Raw genomic sequence first — 22,004 nt, 5'->3', positions numbered from 1 at the left:
CGGTATTACCATCTTAGTACACAAGGGGAGCTAAAAATGAAGAAAAAAGAAGCCTATTTAACACATTTTACTAGAGGATTTCCAGAGACGGCTAGCTAAATATGCTAATGAGCAAAAATGAAGATAATGGCAAGGACAGGCAATCCAGCTCAAAGTTACACAAGAAAGTATTCATACCCCTCGACTTATTCCAGTGTTTTACAGCCCATTTTCAAAATTGATTTAAGACATGCTTATTCCCCTCACCAAACTACACACAAAACCCTATAATGACAAAGTGAAAATATGTTTAGACATTTTTGCAAATGTATTGAACATGAAATACAGAAATCTCATTTACATAAGTAATCGCACCCAAGTCAACACTTTGTATTAGCAACTTTGGCAGCAATTACAGCTGTGAGTCTTTCTGGCTAAGTCTTTATGCGCTTTCCACATTTGACAATCATTATTTTCAAAATTCTTCAAGCGCTGTCAAATTGGTTGTTGATCATTGCTAGACAATCATTTTTAAGGTCTTGCCATCAATTTAAGTAGATTGAAGTCAAAAGTGTAACTCAGCAACATTCACGGTCTTCTTGGTCAAGTAACCAGAGTGTAGATTCGGCCTTGTATTTTAGGTTGTTGTCCTGCTGAAAGGTGAATTCTTCTCCCAGTGCCTGGTGGAAAGCACACTGAACCAGGTTTTCCTCTAAGATATGGCCTGTGCTTAGCTCCATTCCATTTTTCCCCCCTGAAAAACTCCCCAGACCTTAACAATTACAAGCATACCCATAACGTGATGCAGCCACCACTTGGCTTGAAAATATGGCGAGTGGTACTCATTAATGTGTTCTATTGGATTTACCCCAAACATAAAACTTTGTATTCAGGAAAAAAAGTTGTGTTTTGCAGTATTACTTTAGTGCCAACATTGGGAAAAAGTAAAACGGGGTGTGAATACTTTCTGAAGGCCCTGTAGGTAGTAGTAGAGTATACGATATACACCGGTATTGATGCATGGACCAGTTTGGGTTTTTACTTCACCTTCCATACCAATATTTCAATGTTTGGCTTGTTAAATGTGATACGCTACTCTGTTGTGTGTAGCATCCATTTGTATTCGTTTACTCCGGTACTTGAGTCACCCCTCTCCTCTCCTGCCCTCTCATTCCACACAGACCGACTTTCCACACAGCTCAGAAAAAAACCCTGAACATAGCCAAAGATTATAAGGTCCCCTAGGAAACACTGCTCAACACTATGGTCCCTACCCTGTCACAATAACAACTCCCTGGCTTTTTTATTCTTCACATGTCAAAAACTATATTCTAAGTGCCCACTATTATATTTTAACTACAGAATTAAAATAGTCATTCTATTTCCATGACTCCAACAGAGGCCCTGAAGGCACGGAGCTCGGCCCCAGTGATGTACTGAGCTGTATGCACTAGCATTTGTAGCGCCTTGTGGCCGGATGCCAAGCAGTTGCCAGCAGTGCAGCGGTGATGCAGTCAGTCAAAATGCTCTCAATGGTGCAGCTCTAGAACTTTGAGAAAATGTGGTCCCATGCAGAATATTTTAAGCCTCCTGAGGGGGAGCCTTTCAAAGCATTTCATGGTTACAGATGTGAGTGCTAACCAAGCAATAGTCATAGACTGGTTACCTTGGTGTTCTTGGGCACAGGGACACATTTTTGTTGAGTTTGGACAATGTGAACGAGAGACATTGTGCAAATTAACAAAGTTGATTTATGCTTGTCTGACATAAAAACAGCACCAGCTTTGGAGCAGCATGTGTTCACGCCGTCTGTGCGGAGACTGAGTCGCTAGGGCAATACCTGCTCAGCTTGGAGAAGGGCCGAGAACGGAGGAGAGAAAAACGCAAGGAAATCAAAATAGCAGTGGCAGCTGTACAGATAACTCATCCAAAGAGCTTTGACTTCTCAAACACAGCAGAAAGATAACACTATAGGATGTCCCGTCTCCTTATTAATTAGGCCACTTAGCTTACAAGCAAGTTAAACCAAATACCAGCTACAGCTTTTTCCCCATTGTGCTATTTAGAAAAACACTTGACTGGCTCAACTGTTCTGGGGAACTACGTTAAGCTTCATAACGTAAACTAATGTGACAGGTGAAATGAAGAATGCAATCTGCTTTATCTCCTAATGTATTGCACAAGTTGTCTACAGGTATTAACTCAAAAAGTAGCTACAAATATATATATTTTTATAATTCAAAATAAATTATTTTGATAGTATTGAAAAACCATCCTGTGGCCATTTCCAAATATCCAGGTATACCACCAGCCTACTCCTGACTCAAGGAAACAGTGCTTTATCTTCCCTGCTAGGTGGTGCAGTTGTATCATAGTTCTATCAAAATGGTAGAAAACACTGGTTTGGCAGAACAGAAATACTGCACAAGCAGTCTCATCTCTTCCATTTAGCACTTACTAAGGAAAACTTGGTATTTGTTTCGTTAGTCCATTGTTGATATAGTCCCAAAATGTTTTGACTGTCAGCAATCAAGTTAAGACATACAAATTATATTTCTTGAAAAGTTTTGGAACTATATCAACAGTGGACTAATGAAACAAATACCAAAATAGTTTTGGGTGTAATTTTCCTATGTACACATTTTGAACAAGATTGCGAGAGAATAACTAAAACGGAGTGGCTGTTCAAGAAGTTGTGTGCGTAAAGTAACACATGCGCAGAATGTTACAACGTTGTTAAGTGAACGGGATAGGTGTACTTGGGGGGGGGGTGTGGAGGAAGTGACTGACCGGTGCAACAGCCACTTCGTTGGTGAGGAAATGGGAGAGGCCAGCGGCCTTCCGGATCAGTCTCTCCTGACTGAGGAGGATGCTGGGCCCGCCCTGCTCCCCCTCCACCTCAGACGCCGCCTGTTCCCGTAGCAATGCCAGAGCACTGCATGCTGAGAGGGCAACATTTTTTTTTTTAAATGAAGAAAAAAAAAAAAATGAAAAAAGGGGGACACAGAACGGATGGTGAGACGTCAAAATGAAACCGGTGTTGAGACATTGATGAAAATAAAATGTACATTAGTGGAGGCAATTCAATATATTCAAGTCATGTCTGCAAATTCTCTACAAAAAAAAAAGATAAGAAATCTGTACAGAACCCAAAAGGGACTGGCCGCAACACACAATTGGGAAACACGGATAAATTGGTGTACTTTATTTCACTCAATACGTTTCCCCATGTCAAAACAGAGTGGCGGAGTACAACGTGTGGTGCCAGTACCTATGATGGCGTCCGAGATAAAGACATGGAAGAGGCCGTTGCTGTAGAAGTTGAGCTCGAACAGCGCCGGCACCGTTTTGCTCGGGGCAATGGTGAACTCCGTGTTGCGGTTGGTGCTGGTCACGTTGACACAGTTGTCCAGGAGGTGGAGAGCGTGCATGACCACGTCCTCGGAGTTGCCGGAGAAGCCCAGATCAAAGTCCCGCGACAGGATCTCCTCCTTCATGTTGAAGAAGTCCTCCACCAGCTTGGACAGTGCAACCCCCTGGAGCAAAGGGGAGACACACAGACGTGGTGAAAAATAATACTTCCACAATGTTCATTCAAAAATGTTCATTCATAAAATACTTGCAAATGTTCATTCTATACTTCCACAAAGTATATACCAAGTATACTTTGAGTAGCAATGTGTAATTTTATTGACAACTTAAAATTGTAAAATCCACATTATGACATCATACCCAGCTAGGAGTAATTCCTTTTTAGATAAAATCAACAAAGTCAAAATCTGCAATGATCGGCTCATCTCGATGTGGGTTATGACTCAAGGCCCTCAAATCAGGAAGAGCCAATAAACAGCAGTCAAGGTAGATTCAAATTATTGTTGTTGACGTCTGTTAGCAGGGAGTTAAGCATAAGCGCATCAAACCATGAATGGGGATAAATTACTTTAATGCAAGGCCTTGAATCAAAAAGTGATCGTTGGATCTTATTCTTGTGAAAAGTAGGGCTGCTTACCTGTCTGTGTCTGTAAAGGAGCAGACAGGCTACAATGTGGGTGGACATGACCGCGGAGGACTTGTTAGCCGCTGTGGGAGGGAAACAGAGATTGCATGTTATCTGACCCGGGTCATAGTCAGGAAGCCCAGATGGATGACCGAGAGAAAGGACAGTAAACAGTGAGAGACTGTCTCTAAATAACATGACAGTGTCAGCTGGCGCTAAAACAGGTCAAGGCCTGTATTCCTAAAGCGTCTCAGAGTAAGGGTGTTAATCTAGGATCAGCTTGGACTTTTAGATCATAATGAATACAATTTCATGGACATGGGGACTTGATCTTAGAACAGTACTCCTACTCTGAGCCACTGAATACGGCCCTTGTGAAATTAGTCCTTTTGAACTCTCAACTAAGTAGACGAGATCTCACGTCTTCAAGTGAGATGGAGCTCTATAAAAAGGTGGAAAATTTGTTAGGGTTTGTGATTTCTATATTGTTCTAACAAAAAGGGACAAAAAAAAAAGGGTGCAAGATAAGAGGACTGGGAATAGCCTGAACATGATAAAGAGGGAGAAAGAGCGAAAGCAAGAGATAATTAGACGTGAGGGAGAGAACTAGACGCAAGAGGGAAAGAGCAAGAGTGTGTGTGGGTTTACAAAAAGGCATCATTTAATCCAATACAGTACAATCTGACTGCAGAGAGGGTGTCTTTAGTGCCTAATCTTGGGTTTAATGTCAGTCTGGGTGTAAAACATTTACAACTGCAGCCACTGATACTGCAATTCCACCCCTGACCAGATCCTCTATCCTCCCCTCGCTGGGATTGGCTGAAAACAACATGCCATATGGCTCTGTAGCAGCTGATTGGCTGACACGAATAGGACTAGCTGAGGAGAATGCCCCTGAATGAAGCTAGGGAGAACCGGTTTGTTTTCAGACCACAGCACAAAGCAGATTGTTGTCGGGGATCATGAAAAATGAAGTTCTAAGGTCATATCCTTCAGTGTAGGTTCTAAGTATAAGGATTTGTTTAGCAAAAAAGGGGGTGCTCTTGGAGAGAGGAGTGATAAGGAAAGTCAAAGTGCAGTAAGCAGATAACAAGAGAACAAATGTGAGGGGGACTAGATAAGTGGAGATCATATGAATAACAAGAGAACAAATGTGAGGGGGACTAGATAAGTGGAGATCATATGAATAACACAGGAAATATACTTTTTACAAATGCACACATTTTACAGGTACATAAGAACACGTGTTATATTATTAAAATAAACTGAATTGGATGAAGAGTCGTGGGCTGAAGAGTGCGCTACTCTAAACCAATTATCTGTATCTGAAAATGTAATGGGAGGCAATTGAACCATCATTTGCTTACGCTTTTAGTTGGTGGCCCCACTGACGGTGCACGTGGAGAGTGGCTTCAATAAATGACTACGCTAGGACTATAATAAAGTGCATACATTTCTTTGTATGCGTTTGTGATCCCTGCAGGAACTGAAACTGCCACTGTGGTGTTGCTAGCATCGTGCTCTTACCAACTGAGCCACACAAAACCAACATAGGACTAAGACCTATAAGAGGGGGTGTTATTGTTACTTACTGAAGAGCACGTGCTTGGCCAGGTTGGCGATGACCTGTCTTCTCCAGGGTTCGTCCGACAGGTCCCTGGAATTGGGCTGCTCCTCCTGCTCGCCCTCAAACTGGGCCTGATCCGGCCTGAACCAACACAGGGAGGGGGGTGGGGGAAAAATTCTAAAAGCTTTAACAAGAGCAAGGTATTGTGTTTCACTTGAAAACAGAATAACATTTAGTAAAAATACATGGAATCAGCACTATGTCCGTAATGTGTATGTTAAATGTTTTATTATGTGGTGGTATGTAAGCCTTTGAACATATTTACTTCCCACTTGGGAATAAAGTTCAATTAAATCCAATGGAATCACGTAGGCCTGGTACAAAAGACAGTGTGTATGTTTACATACTGTGCATCGATGATGGTGGGCACCAAGGTCTGTTCCAGGGAGAGGGTGGGAGGAATATGCCGACTTTTTTGCGTGTCCAGGTACTCCTTAAGGACACAAAAAGATAGGGCGACATCTTGCATGAGTAATTGGCAGTGAGCAAAATAAACATATTTCCAATCAATTGAAAGGTGAAGGCATGGCGTCACGCCGACCCTTGAACAACCGTTGACTAAACTCCTTGTTAAATATTCACCTGTTTAACACACATCATTAACGTTTCCTATTCTAACATTTCCTATGAAATTGTGCTGTAGATTGAGTTTTACAGTATTTTTTGCACAGATCAAGGCTGGGTTTCCAGATAGCGATGGAACATAAGCTAACGAGCGTTTTGACGATGCATCATTCCTACAACGGTTGAAGATGTAACGTGCATTTCCCAAAATCCCACGGAGAGAACGTTCCATAACTGCATCGTTACTTCACAATACTGACGGAGAGAAATCACCTACAGTGCCTTCAGAATCTATTCATACCCCTTGACTTAATCCATTTTGTTATGTTACAGCATGAATACAAAATGAAATACATTTCCCCGTTCATCCATCTACACACAATACCCCATAATGACAAAGTGAAAACATGTTTTTACAATTGTTTGCACATTTATTGAAAATTAGAAATTTCTGTTTTTAATTTACATACACTACCGTTCAAAAGTTTTGGGTCACTTAGAAATGTCCTGGTTTTTGAAAGATGCATTTTTTATTTTTTTAAATAACATCAAATTGATCAGAAATACAGTGTCGACATTGTTAATGTTGTAAATTACTATTGTAGCTGGAAACAGCAGATTTTTTTATGGAATATCTACATAGGCGTACAGAGGCCCATTATCAGCAACCATCACTCCTGTGTTCCAATGGCACGTTGTGTTAGCTAATCCAAGTGTATCATTTTAAAAGGCTAATTGATCAATTGTAAACCCTTTTGCAATTATGTTAGCACAGCTGAAAAATGTTGTGATTAAAGAAACAATAAAACTTGCCTTCTTTAGACTAGTTGAGTATCTGGAGCATCAGCATTTGTGGGTTCGATTACAGGCTCAAAATGGCCAGAAACAAAGAACTTTCTTCTGAAACTCGTCAGTCTATTCTTGTTCTGAGAAATTAAGGCATTTCCATGTAAGAAATTGCCAACAAACTGAAGATCTGGGACAATACTGTGTCCTACTCCCTTCACAGAACAGCACAAACTGGCTCTAACCAAAATAGAAAGAGTGGGAGCCCCCGGTGCACAACTGAGCAAGAGGACAAGTACATTAGTGTGTCTAGTTTGAGAAACAGACGCCTCATAAGTCCTCAACTGGCAACTTCATTAAATAATAACCACAAAACACCCGTTTCAACGTCAACAGTGAAGAACTAGACACTAATGTACTTGTCCTCTTGTATTTGTCCCCTTCTAGGCCAGCGTCCCAGAGATGTCCCCAAAAAATGTTCACGATCATTATTGGGAATTGTATGTAGATGGGTGAGGGAAAATCAATTTTGAATTCAGACTAACAAAATGTGGAATAAATCAAGCAGTATGAATACTTTCTGAAGGCACTGTATATGGCTGAAAATATTAAGGCAGCTAATTCTAACGCTTACCCTAAGCTATAATAACAACGCACTAAAAATCACAGATGTGGCACATCATTGCACACAAATGTATTGAAGGAAAAATTACACCGTAGCCTACAATTAGCAAAATACACTGTTACAGACTGGGACGTGCTGTATCAAAAACGGGTGGTGGCCGATTCTTGATACACAGGAAAATGTTGAGCGTGAAAAACCTGCCAGCGTTGCAGTTCTTGACACACTCAAACCTGTGCGCCAGGCACCTACTACGTTACCCAGTTCAAAGGCACTTTAATCTTTTGTTTTGCCCCTTCACCTTCTGAATGACAAACAATCCATGTCTCAGTCCATCCACGTCTGTCTTAACAAGTGATATCACTAAGGGATCACAGCTTTCACCTGGTCAGTCTCATGGAAATAGCAGTTGTTCCTAATGTTTTGTAACTTAGGTAGCAATGGTTTGGAGCAACAGCTTGGAGATTTATCAATGCTCCTATGATGGTTCTAACAATGAATTTAGCCTTAAGATGCTTTTGGAAACCGGGTCTAGTACTCATGTGTGACAAATTTCACCCACAGTGTTTCACCAACCTTTCCACAAGTCTGCCCCACTTACACAACTTTCTTTAGGAAGTATTTAAGATGAATTTCATCTCCTCTGTGAGCGGATAAGACTGGGACGTGTTGGTTAGGCACCACACGAAAGACGACAGACTGAAACAGGTAGGGACTACCTAGACTTATCCAGTAACAAACGCTAAATATCGTTTTCTATATCGTGCCCTTAACACGACTCTGGTGCACTTTACAATGGGAGTTAGTTGACGTTTGGTAGGTTAAAAGAGGGAGTAGGCTAGTTGACATTTTCAAAGGTTCAGTTAACAGAGGAGCTTCACGGAGGTCTCGCTCTCAGTCCTCACTTTCAGAGAGAACGGCTGGGTGAAGTCCACTCTCACACAGCCGTAGTTCTTCCGCAGCATCCGCAACACTCCGCACGCAACACCCCACAGACTCTCATTCTTCTTCGGCTTCCCCTGAGGGTTGTAGACAGAAATAGAATTCACACATAGCTCTATTATACACATTTAGGGTGGTATTCAGAGATCTCCCCCCCCCCAACTACAAAACATACGCCAACACAAATCCAACACACAGAACCCATCACACACACGCGCCTTTGCCTGCCCCGCCCGCAAACACACGTCCGTACCAGCTGCTCACTGTTGTAGTTGCCCTCAAGGATGCGGTCATAGGAGATGCCCACGGGCACCACCATCACTTCGGGGATGACGCCGTTGCACAGGGCGTCCACGACGATGGAGAGCATGCCGGCGCGTGCCGGGGAGGGCTTGCCGCTGCGGGAGCGCGTGCCCTCCAGGAAGACCTCCAGGAACTGCTGCTGCCTCAGCAACTCCTCTGTGTACTAGGGGGGAGGAAAGAGATTAGCAATATGATAAATTAGCTGTTTTTGAGACATGCTTACACATGGGTTAAATCTACTCATCTAGAACTAAATTGCCAATTTCTACTCCCGGGCGCACAACACACACCAGAACAATGGACAGCCAAGTGCAACCTGGTGCATCTGACCAGAATACCAGCTGATATTTGTTAATTCTGACGATTCTGTGTTGAATTGGTGCAAGTAGCCACTCGTCGGCACCCAGCAGGTGGTCCCTATAACACACAGCGGCGAAAGCAAGAGATGCAACAGCCCCCTACTGCGGTTAACCGACCACAGTTATGGTGTGCGTGAGCTTTTGTCCCCATTCTGTAATAAATGCAATGTGTTCCAACTGGTCAACAGCGTAAAGGCTTTAGGGAAGCGATGCTTTGGCTTTAAATAGTCCCATGACATTTGACAGAGCTGGGAAATAGACCCATCATGAAACAAGAGATGCAATGATGCCAGTGGCCCTTGTATTTAGTCAGTTATTTTCCCTGCACAATTGCTTCCTCCCGGTTCATTAGATAAACAACCAAGCCCTCAGACTACCCTACAATTACAAAGTCTGATTCAACAGCAATGTGTTTGTGTGTATTTTAACAATTCTGACCATGCATTAGCCAAATAGCCTATGGAGGTCTTTGCCCTCATGCTTTTGCATAATTCACATACAGTACCAGTCAAAAGTTTGGACACGCCTGCTCATTCAAGGCTTTTTAAAAAAAACTATATTGTAAAATAATAGTGAAGACAAAACTATGAAATAACACATTTGGAATCATATAGTAACCTCCCACTAAAAGTTTAAACAAATACACAATTAATTTTATATTTGAGATTCTTCAAAGTAGCCACCCTTTGCCTTGACAGCTTTGCACACTCTTGGCATTCTCTCAACCAGCTTCATGAGGAATGCTTTTCCAATAGTCTTGAAGGAGTTCCCTCACATGCTGAGCACTTGTTGGCTGCTTTTCCTTCGCTCTGCAGTCCAACTCATCCCAAACCATCTCAACTGGGTTGAGGTCGGGTGATTGTGGAGGCCAGGTCATGTGATGCTGCACTCCATCACTCTCCTTCTTTGTCAAATAGTCCTTACACAGCCTGGAGGTGTGTTTAAGGTCATTGTCCTGTTGAAAAACAAATGATAGTCCCACTAAGCGCAAACCAGATGGGATGGTGTATCGCTGCAGAATGCTGTGGTAGCCATGCTGGTTAAGTGGGCCTTGAATTCAAAATCAGACAGTGTCACCAGCAAAGCAGCCCCACACCAATCACACCACCTCCTCCATGCTTCACGGTGGGAACCACACATGCAGAGATCATCCATTCACCTACTCCGAGTCTCACAAAGACACAGCGGTTAGAACCAAAAATCTCAAATTTGATTTCCACCGGTCTCAAATTAGATTTACACCGGTCTAATGTCCATTGCTCGTGTTTCTTTGGCCCAAGCAAGTCTCTTCTTATTGGTATCCTTTATTAGTGGCTTCTTTTCAGCAATTCGACCATGAAGGCCTGATTCACGCAGTCTCCTCTGAACAGTTGATGTTGGGATGTGTCTTACTTGAACTCTGTGAAACATTTATTTCAGCTGCAATTTCTGAGGCTGGTAACTGTAATGAACTTATCTTCTGCAGCAGAGGTAACTCTGGGTCTTCCTTTCCTGTGGCGGTCCTCATGAGAGTCAGTTTCACTATAGCCCTATGGTTTTTGCAACTGCACTCGTAGAAACTTTAAAAGTTCTTGACATTTTCCACATTGACTGACCTTCATGACTTAAAGTAATGGACTGTCATTTCTCTTTGCTTAGTTGAGCTGTTCTTGCCATAATATGGACTTGGTCTTTTACCAAATAGGGCTATCTGCTGTATACCACCCCTACCTTGTCACAACACAACTGATTGGCTCTAACGCATTAAGGAAAGAAATTCCACAAATTAACTTAAGGCACACCTGTTAATTGAAAGGCATTCCAGGTGACTACCTCATGAAGCTGGTTGAGAGAATGCCAAGAGTGTGCAAAGCTGTCAAGGCAAAGTGTGGCTACTTAGAAGATTCTCAAATATATTTTCATATTTATTTATTTTTTTAAACACTTTTGGTTACTACATGATTCCATGTGTGTTATTTCATTGTTTTGATGTCGTCACTATTATTCTACAATGTTGAAAATTTTAAATTTTTTTAGAAAAACCCTGGAATGAGCAGGTGTCCAAACGTGACCGGTACAGTACCCCCATACTTCGTTTCACGTGTTCAAGTATCCATCCCCATTTTTAAAGAGCATGTCTCTTCCAATTACCAAAGACAAGGTCCGCCAACATATTTACAATTATTCAGTCCTATATAGCCATATCAACGGCAAATGTACATTGTGACTCGCACATAGTAGCCTAATATATATAAAAAAAATAAATAAAGCTCTGGAGAAGTGTGAATGTGATACGTAAAGCTATTTAGGCTTACATGTTAGGGCTGGGCGATGTATTGAATTAATTCGATACATTTGAATGTATATTTTAGCGCGATGTTCCAAATGCCCGAATCGCAAAAATCAAGAATTTAGCCACAGACTTGTGCTAGCTGTCTAGTCTGGTTTACAAAAATGTGCAATGAGCATAACAATACACATTCATAAGGATTTGGTAAATCATTATCATTCTGAGAAATATGTATCTACTTATCCAGGTAGGCCACTTGATTACAATACCTAAATAAGTTAACAGGCTGTGTTGTCCAACAGTTGGAGACGGACAGGAGGATGTATTCATAACAGTTCAACTGTTCTACCTTGTTAGCAAAGCAAATAAATCCAAGTTGGTGGGACTTAAAATATAAAGATTAGCTGGCTACTCACTAGCACGTGGGGCTTGTGCTTGAGGGATAGAAAATGAATACGGGTCTCATGAACTATAATACCTACTACAAGAAGTTAGTCATTATTAGTGGAGGTGCATTGTGCATGGTTCTGGTTACATTTTTAACAAAATTTACATTTTTCATAGACTTGAAAGCCAAATCAGTGACTATTGCAAAAATGCAGGTTAAACTATTTAAAAAAAAAACTACAATTATTAGTGGGTCTTACGGTTGTGGAAGGCTTATAATTAGCCTAGGTATACTTTAACAATTTATTTGATTATTCCTGGCCATTTGAAATGCCGTGTATTGATCTTTAAATTGAGTAACAATGCTTATTTTTTTTAAACGATACATACCGTAAGTTACAAAGAAAATGGAGATGATTTTTAGACCATATGTCCCAGCCCTACTACATGTTGAAGCCAACTAGAACATTGTGGACTGCAAACACAACAACAATATTAAGCAAATCTGGATGCATTTCACTGTTATTATTAGTTACTGTATGCCATTTAATAAACAGTATCAACCCACAATGTCCTAGGTTGAGAACATTCCGCACCCTCCAGCCGAATTAGAGTTGATGATAACAAAGACCCTCAATAACCTACACAACTTGAGACAAAAATCGCATGCAGTATTTAGCCTCGGAGAACATGTATTGGCCAGTGAGTTGTCAAGCCCTTCACACCAACAATTTATTTATTCATTCATTCATTCATCAAAACCCAGACCTTCGCGTCACTGCCAGCTATTGCGCCCATGATTCCCGCTGTGATAATAGCAGAAATATTTCCGACAACCACTTGACCAGCGCTGCACGGCTGCGCTACGATTGCGCTAGGTTTGTTAAAATAAATCCCTCAATGTCACAAGGGAGACACAGCTAGTGCCAGTTTAGCCAGCATATCCACATTTCACCAAACATGGTATAACAGACTAAAGCCATTAGCAAAGCCCCAGAGGCACTTTACACTAAGGCAGATGACACACACATTCCTTATCTCTCATGGACAGACACACATAGTGCACTGTCAGGCTAATAAGTACCGTAAAGGGGATACCATTATCCTCTGTAGACTTACTACATATAATAGAGATCTGTACAAGACATCCTTCTTTCCGTCTGGCGTCTCGTCGAGTTTTCGCCGAATGAAGAATCCTCCCAGTTTACGTATCAACGTGCTGAAAAAAAACAAGCAAGCCCAGTCGCTCACTGAAACAATACAGTCTAATAAGAAAACTAAACCAATCCTGCATCTGGATGGTATATTTCAAAACAACTCTAATGGCTAGGCTAGCTCAATAACTCCCACATTGCACAGGTGACTTGAAATACATTTTCTTCCAAGTGCAGATCTAGGTTCAGTTTCTCCTACCTTGATTCTAACCTCATCCATTATCAGACCTGAGATCAGCTTTCACCAGGTAGTGCTAGACAGGCACAGATCTAGGATCAGTTTACCCTTCCCAAATCATTAGGCGAAGGGGACAGGAGGGGGTGGACCAAGCTCAGCAAAACAGATCTAGATCAGCATCTAGATCGGTCTTCTAGTTGAAGGCTCACCTGAATATGGGGATGTTGAGGTTGTTGCCGGCAGCGATGTGGGGGGCCTTGATGTTGTGGCAGAAGAGGATAAAGGTGATGAGCAGGTAGTCGATGTGAGACTTGTGCACGGGCAGGAAGACAAGGGGAGCGTTGTACTGCAAAACACAGAAGAAAAAACCCCACAATTTAGGCCATGGTTAAAGGGCATGGTGTTCACCCATAAAATGTATTATTTTATTCAATAGAGAACTGCATCCGAAAAACAATAGTTCAGACCCTGGTTCTCTACCATATATACAGTGTACTCAGAACCCTTCCCTTTTCCCCACATTTTGTTATGTTACAGCCTTATTCTAAAATTGATTAAATACATTTCTCAATCTACACACAATACCCTATAATGACAAAACGAAAAAAACTAGTTTAGAAATGTTTGCTAATTTATTAAAAACAAAAAACAGAAATACCTTATTTACAAAAGTATTCAGACCCTTTACTATGAGACTAGAAACTGAGCTCAGGTACATCCTGTTTCCATTAATCATCCTTGAGATGTTTCTACTTGATTGGAGTCCAAAAGGGTACCAAACCTTTCTGCAGCATTGAAGGTCCCCAAGAACACAGTGGCCTCCATTCTTAAATGGAAGAAATTTGGCACCACCAAGACTTCCTAGAGCTGCCGCCCAGCCAAACTGAGCAATCGGGGGAGAAGGGCCTTGGTCAGGGAGGTGACCAAGAACCTATGGGTCACTGACAGAGCTCCAGAGTTCCTCTGTGGAGACGGGAGAACCTTCCAGAAGGACAACCATCTCTGCAGCACTCCACCAATCAGGCCTTTATGGTAGAGTGGCCAGATGGAAGCCAACAGGCAGCTGTAGACTCTCAGACTATGAGAAACAAAATTCTCTGGTCTGATGAAACCTGGCACCATCCCTACAGAGAAGCATGGTGGTAGCAGCATGTTGCTGTGGGGATGTTTTTCAGCAGCAGGGACTGGAAGACTAGTCAGGGAAAGATGGATGGAGCAAAGTACAGAACGATCCTTGATGAATATCTGCTCCAGAGCAGTCAGAACCTCAGACTTGGGCGAAGGTTCACATTCCAACAGGACAACAACCCTAAGCACACAGCCAAGACAACGCAGGAGTGGCTTCGGGACACGTCTCGAGCCCGGACTTGAGCCAGATCTAACATCTCTGGAGAGACCTGAAAATAGCTGTGCAGGACGCTCTCCATCCAACCTGACAGAGCTTGAGAGGATCTGCAGAGAAAGGATAAACTCCCCAAATACAGGTGTGCCAAGTTTTTTGTGTCATACCCAAGAAGACTCGAGGCTGTAATCGCTGCCAAAGATGCTTCAACAAAGTACTGAGTAAAGGGTCTGAATACCTATGTAAACGTGGTACCTGTTTTTGTCATTTCATAAATTTGCTAACATTTCTAAAAACCTGTTTTTGCTTTGTCATTATGGGGCTGTGTGTGTAGATTTACAAGGGGAAAAAAACAATTTAATCAATTTTAGAAAGGCTGTAATGTAACAAAATGTGGAAAAAGTCAAGGGGTTTGAATACTTTCCTTATGCATTGTACATACAAACAAAAATATAAACTTAGTGTTGGTCCCATGTTTCATGAGTTGAAATAAAAGATCCCAGACATTTTCATTCTGCAAAGAAAGCTTATTTTTCAAATTTTGTGCAAAAATTTGTTTAGATCCCTATTAGCGAGGATTTTAGCATTTGTCGAGATAATCCATCCACCTGACAGGTGTGGCATATCAAGAAGCTGATAAAACAGCACGATCATTACACAGGTGCACCTTGTGCTGGGACAATAAAAGGCCACTAAAATGTGCAGTTTTATCACAACACAATGCCACGTCTCAAGTTTTGCAAGAGAATTCAGGGTTCATTTCTCTATCATAAACCGCCTCCGTCATTTTAGAGAATTTGGCAGTACGTCCAACCTGCCTCACAACGTGTAACCACGCCAGCCCAGGACCTCCACGTGGCTTTTTCACCTGTGGGATCTTCTGAGGGGAGGGGGAGGTGGGGTGCTGAGGAGTATTACTGTCTGTAATAAAGCCCTTGTGGGGCAAAACTCATTCTGATTGGCTGGGCCTGGCTCCCAAGTGGGTGGGCCTATGCCCAGTCATGTGAAATCCATGGATTTGGGCCTTCATACATTTATTCAAATTGGCTGATTTCCTTATATGAACTGTAACTCAGCAAAATCTTTTAAATTGTTGCGTTTATATTTTTGTTCAGTATAAAGCGAACAGACTGAATTTCCATATTTACCCTCCCCGAAAAAAAAATAATCTGTTCCAGTTTGCATTGTGAATTTTGTGAGTCTCCCCCTTTAAAATTGCCATAGAAACAGCCCCTCAACATTGATTGACCGGGGTTAGAGGAATAGAAAGCCACGGATCTGGAGATTAAAATGACGAGGGTGTCAAGCTGACGTTGATTGACCCAAAGCGTGGAAACGCCTAATGTTACCACCTCCCAATGCTGAAATATGGAAGAAATACAGCCAAGAGTAGGGCGATCTAAACTAGCAACGGTCACAACAAACTGACGTTATTATTTAATTCAACACTATTAAGTACAAGCACATTAAAGGTTGTACTATTGTAGAGAACAATCTATTGATTATTTCTATGCGATTCATAATGACAAAGGCTGAAGAAAACTAGGTTTAGACATTAATTTAGTAGCACCCTCTTGAATTTACCCATATTTCACTACATGCTAGAGCAGTGAGTGAACGCCCTATAAAAAAAGGGGAAGTTCAGGATGTTAGACGTTTCCTAACCCTGGAAGTAGTCAAGTGTATTGGCCAGGAAACATTATAATCCATGGTTTGGTTCTTTAAAACAGCCACAAACAACCTCAGCTAACTCTAGCCATCAATAGCTAACAATCAATAGAAGTGATATGGGCAATCAATGATGGTTCAAGGTGGTAAAGGTCGTGTAAACGTCATCTTAGGTTTAGCTGTCTTGACATAAGACTGACGTAGCTTTATCAACAATCAAAAAAGACGGTTAAGGTAACATTGCGGAAGCTCTGTCCCCGGGGTAGACCGTTCTGGTCAATCATGGGACCCTTTCTAAGATTTATATGGTTTAATGAAGCAAGACATTTACATAATTCCATGAACCATACAGTCAACACACGCCAACATTTGAGGTAAAGAACTCAAAATTCCATAGTGTACCTTTAATGACAAATGTTACAGATTATGCATAAAATGTTAAACTATCAAAAAGTTGTTTACGTATTCGAAAACATGAAGACATTCTTCATGCTGGCGCAACAGTATCGTGCCAGCAGTATAAAGTGTTAGCGGTGATTCTAACCTCCGTAGCAGCTTTCTTCACCATCTCCAGCTGGCCTTTGTGGATCTGGATGCTCCAGAAGAAGCCATTGAAGAGCTTGAGAAGCGCCCATCCCGTCAACCTGAAAGACAAAAATGTACAAATATGGCTCATTCAGTGGCATTGTCACTGCCAAAGTGGTGTTTTTTGGTTTTGTTTGTTTATTAACTTTCGTTGTAACAGGGACAAAACGGCATGCTATGGTCTTCCTCATTTGAGCACTGCTTACATTGATTAGAACTAGCATTTGAGGATTGATACAAATCTGTGTTATCTGATTGGCAGCAATATCCATAGACAACCATACATTTGTTTGAAAATAACCACACACTTATCAAGGACATTGTGATTCCTCAACCACGACGTCGCCCATTTTCAAATATTTCAAAAGGCCGGTGGGAACCCTGCCAGTGCCAAAGAACATTAGATGAAGTGATATGAAAGGACGCGCTGAAATGTGCTGTACCTGATGAAGGCTGGTGAGATGTTGGCCACCATCTCTTGCAGGAACCCTCTGGCTTTCCGCCTCACCTTGCTGACCGCTTTATGTTCCACCCCAGCCTCGGTGGCCGCAGGATCCAACTCAGTGGCCACCTCCACAATTGCACTCTCCACCCTGGGACAGAGAAGTACTGTCAGAGACGAGCATTCTTCTTCTACTGGAAAATCAAAAGCTAATGGAGGTTTGAAAGGCATTATACTCAGAGTTTCAAGGGAGCTATGCTCAGGATATGACAGTTTCATGGGTAACGTTCATGGGAAATTACTGTTACAAACGCACTGCTAAACTCATGAGAGTTGTCTGCTTGGTTTCTTTGGCTGTGCACCAATACACGATCTCCTTTCCGTCACTTCACGACCTCTGATATAAATACATTAGAGATGAAACCAAGGGCTGGTTTGTCTTCAAGTCTATGAAGTCAGTTCAAAAGGAGATGAGGAAGTAATTTACTGAATAATCATGGTACATCATTGTCTCTTCTTCCAAATCCCTGCTGGTTCCCTTTTCCCTTCATCCTCCCCGTCCCTCCCTCTGTGTCTCTCTGTGATACCTGCTGTTGTTGAGTACATTGTCAACCACGTTGCGGGCGAACATGTCCTTCTGGACGTCCCTCTCCAGAACAAACAGCACATAGCTGAGCCTGCGGGCCAGCCAGCCCCGATGTCTGCAAGACCACAGGGAACACTCGTCACATACTGTGCATACCCAGTAACCACAACAGACAGAGTGCACCCAATCACAAGTGTATACTATTAACATAGTTACCGTAGCATTACAGAAACAAATAAAATAAAAATGATTACATTGTAACAGCTGGAGTCCACCAAAGCACAGGATCAACTTGGGTGGAATTTAAATGTTTATATTATCTTGTACAGTAATATGGTTACAGTGAAATACTTGTCATTATTTTTTTTTAAATAGCAATTTCTACTTAGTCATTTTACAACCCTACCACCACCAAAATCCACCTGTCATAAGACTCTTGTCAAATGCACAAGTTAGTGTTTTGTTGACATGAACATATATGCATTTGTCCTGTTGTTTTGTAAGGCACAAGGCAGCCATCGCCAACTTTGGGACCACTGAGGTCAGTCACCGGATAGGAGTGGCTGGTGTCCGTTGACAGTCAATTATTCATCCTTTAGGTTTCCACTGTTTCACAGGGACACCCTGAGCTTCATAGACAAGTGGTGAGTACATGTCGTTTGAAGTACAGTACGAGTCCAGCATATCTACTACACTGTACCAGGTGTCAAACCTTCGTGCTTGAAATACGTTGAATGTCGGCACGTGTTGAACAGTGTTTGAATACACCGCCACGTGAAAAAGGTCTATTAAAGAGAGACGATCACTATGGGCTCTGACCAATGACTTAAGTGCTGTGGTGGGCTTACCTGGTGTGTGTCTCATTGATGTAAATCACGTTGCGCAGTCCTAGAGAAGGAATGCTCGAGTTGAAGAGTCTCGCCTGGAAGAAAACAGAGGAGCTCTGTCAGGTAAATCTACTGCAAGCTGGGACACTGAAACGTATGCATAAGTTAATGCTCTGGGGTTCGAAGAAATCAAATATCACCAACAGTGGCTTGGCTCTACCTAAAATGGAGGATGGAGCAGATAGGGGTGAATCATCCATAGAATCTATTCAGTGGAATACTTTTTCCCGTCCTCCAGGTGGAATTAATTAGTCCCTTCCTGATTCAGTCTTTTTCTTCTGTTTGGTGTAATGAATATGTAGACACCAAACAGAAGAAAACCTGAAATGAGTCTTTTCCCGTCACAAAACGTCATGCCCTAATGAACACAACCAAGCAATACTTGGGATCGCCAGGCTGGGGTTTGAGTAACCCAACGGCTAGACTAAAGTAAACTAGACCACGGGACGGCTCACCTGACTTTGCGGCGTGCAAGAATGGCAGCAGCGGCCCACGAACGGCCTCTTTCTGTTCAACAAGCCCTCCTTCCACGTGCTGGTCACACAGCGCAGGACAGACGGACTGGAACTGCGGTCCTGGACACAGACACTTCAGTTTGAGCCATTGTTCAAAACACAAAAGAATCCCATATAGGAAATAGATTTTTGTGCCGTGTCGGTCTTATCACACCCACACTAAAATTCTCAACCAACAGCAATTCTCCTCACTATCAGTGGTCAAGTCTTTCTTAGTGTTTCCTCTATCATTACTGAGCAAGACAGTCCTCCCTAAATTAGCTCCCACCCACCTAAAATAAAAATCCCAGCAACTAAAAAAAAAAAAACGGGGAACCACATCACTACTTCATCGTTCAATCCCATCTTACTGAGTCATCGTTAGGCTGCTTCCAGCGGCTGCCTCCCTGGTCGGCTCCATTGACCTGGAGCAGGCTGTCTGGCCCAATCGTGACGGCCACTTCCATCTCCTCCCTTTATATCACACACCAGCTAGGAATCTGCGGAATCGAGAGAGACTCACAATCACAGATCAACACAAATGCCATGAATAGAGGTCCCCACAGCCATGACCAAGCTCTAAGCCATATGGCGCTTGCATACCTAACAGAGCAGGCCAAACAATTGAGGGGGTTTGGACTGGGGTGACAGATGATAGAATTGGGGTTGTGTCAAATATAAAAAAAAAATGTCCATTTCAGATTGTAGTTATTTTTTAATTCAATTGCGCAGCTAGCAGGAGACCGTTTTCTGGACCACACATGATCATGGCAGAGTTTGAAACAAATCCCCACTGGATTGAGACAAAATGTCATGATATGTCTCCCCTGGCAGAATTATTAGCTAACATTGAATTGAGGTTTTTGGGACAGCCTTTCCATCTACCATTATCATCGCGCACCGCACACTTACAGATGGGCGTTCCTGTGTCATTGCCTCTTCAGAAAGTTGCAAGAAATACAAGTCACTGATGCATTCTGTTCATGTCTTATGATAACTTGGGCAAATAAATGTTCTAATAAGTTGAATTCCTGCTATGTTTTTTTTAATATATTGTTGTCGAATTCCGTTTTATTGCCCGATTTCGGCAATTCCGTCTGCGTCGCAGATTTTATAGGGCCCTAGAGTTGGGACTGGGAATGACAGAATTGGGGGTGTGAGTGACCTCTCCAGCTACTCAAAATAGATCATGGGGCATCACATGGCAAAAAGAGTGGAGATATTTTTTTCCCAGCCCGAGTTCTTTCCTTCACGTCCTTCATGACCTACGTATGCATTACCGCCAGAAACCAACTTGCTGACCTGTGGGCGAGAGCCTTTTCCCCTTCGGTGTCAGGTTATAGGCTACCCAGGCTCTGGCCCCTGAACACCCCCCCCCCCCCACCCCAAATGACACAGACAAATACACGCAGACCCACACACACACGTAAAAATACATGCAGATAAACTCATGTATAAACTAATAAGTTAACCTCTATATAGATTCATACATTCACATAACCGCGCATGTTGCCTTCAAGTCAAATTTATTTTCCAAGCTATAGCATACAATATATTACATACAGCAGAATTTTAAAAGGACCAAAGAGTTTGGGTTTGCTTTGTTCTTTTGTTGCCATGGAAATAGTGATACTGGTATTGTCCCAGCCCTAGTAAGAACAACTGAGCTGGCTGGTTCAGAGTCGAGGGGAAAACACACACCATCTCAGAGGGATATTTGAGGCAGAAGTGTGCGACCAGACCGAACCGCCCCACCCAACACACCTCAAATTAAAAAACAAAACTGCAAAGAATTCCAGTATACCTAGCCCATCCCTAAAGTTTAAGTGAAAGATGGAAAATGTAAGGCATTTAAGGTAGCCAGGCAGGTTGAGCCTGCTCTGTGGTTGACAGGTTAAGGTATTAAAACAATTATAATCATCTAATAGCCTTACATAGGTGCTACACTGTTTAAATGTTTTATTTTACCTGCTACACTGAAGCATAACTTTGTCCGTGTGAGCAGAGCACTATCAACCAGGCCTAGGCATTCGATAAGTATTCAGACACCTTTACATCTTGTTACGTTACAGCCTTATTCTAAAAATGTTTTTTTTTTTTTTTAAATAATCCTCAATCTACAGACAATACCCCATAAAGACAAAGCGAAAACAGGTTAAGAAATGTTTGCAAATGTATTCAATTAAAAACAGAAATACTTTTACATAAATATTCAGACCCTTTGCTATAGGACTAGAAATTGTACAACTTGGAGTCTACCTGTGGTTAAATTCAATTGATTTGACATGATTTGGAAAGGCACACACCTGTCTATATAAGGTCACACACTTGACAGTGCATGTCAGAGAAACACCATGGCATGAGGTTGAAGGAATTGTCCGTAGAGCTCCAAGACAGGATCGTGTCGAAGCACATCTGGGGAAGGGTACCAAAACATTTCTGTAGCATTGAAGGTCCCCAAGAAGACAGTGGCCTCCATTCTTAAATGGAAGAAGTTTGGAACCACCAAGACTCTTCCTAGAGCTGGCTGCCCAGCCAACCTGAGCAATCGGGGGAGAAGGGCCTTGCTCAGGGAGGTGCCCAAGAACTCAATGGTCAGTCTGACAGAGCTCCAGAGTTTGTGTAGAGACGGGAGAACCTTCCAGAAGGACAACCATCTACACAGTACTCCACCAATCAGGCCCTTTACGGTAGAGTGGCCAGACGGAAGCCACTCTTCAGTAAAAGACACGACAGCCCGCTTGGAGTTTGCCAAAAGGCACCTAAAGGACTC

At 42.3% G+C, this 22,004-nt stretch overlaps 1 protein-coding gene across 1 annotated transcript in view; it reads right to left on the bottom strand.

The window, feature by feature from the left end:
* gpam (glycerol-3-phosphate acyltransferase, mitochondrial) overlaps positions 1-22,004 on the bottom strand; it is a 46,633-nt gene that overhangs the window by 9,029 nt on the left and 15,600 nt on the right. Inside the window, exons 2-16 of the mRNA XM_014158745.2 lie at positions 19,603-19,731; positions 19,193-19,312; positions 18,699-18,772; positions 17,852-17,965; positions 17,266-17,415; positions 16,782-16,881; positions 13,437-13,573; positions 12,955-13,054; positions 8,771-8,983; positions 8,481-8,594; positions 5,951-6,036; positions 5,569-5,684; positions 3,989-4,059; positions 3,251-3,515; positions 2,770-2,921 (exon numbers count right to left, since the gene is read on the bottom strand). Of these exons, the coding sequence (XP_014014220.1) occupies positions 2,770-2,921; positions 3,251-3,515; positions 3,989-4,059; positions 5,569-5,684; positions 5,951-6,036; positions 8,481-8,594; positions 8,771-8,983; positions 12,955-13,054; positions 13,437-13,573; positions 16,782-16,881; positions 17,266-17,415; positions 17,852-17,965; positions 18,699-18,772; positions 19,193-19,312; positions 19,603-19,698 (1,908 nt within the window). The 5' untranslated portion in view covers positions 19,699-19,731. The remainder of the gene's footprint in view (positions 1-2,769; positions 2,922-3,250; positions 3,516-3,988; positions 4,060-5,568; positions 5,685-5,950; positions 6,037-8,480; positions 8,595-8,770; positions 8,984-12,954; positions 13,055-13,436; positions 13,574-16,781; positions 16,882-17,265; positions 17,416-17,851; positions 17,966-18,698; positions 18,773-19,192; positions 19,313-19,602; positions 19,732-22,004) is intronic.

This window comes from Salmo salar, chromosome ssa19 (genome assembly GCF_905237065.1).
Source record: "Salmo salar chromosome ssa19, Ssal_v3.1, whole genome shotgun sequence".
Classification (NCBI taxonomy): Eukaryota; Metazoa; Chordata; class Actinopteri; order Salmoniformes; family Salmonidae; genus Salmo; species Salmo salar.
The sequence above is the reverse complement of the archived record's forward strand: the minus strand, read 5'-3'. Positions and strand labels throughout refer to the sequence as shown.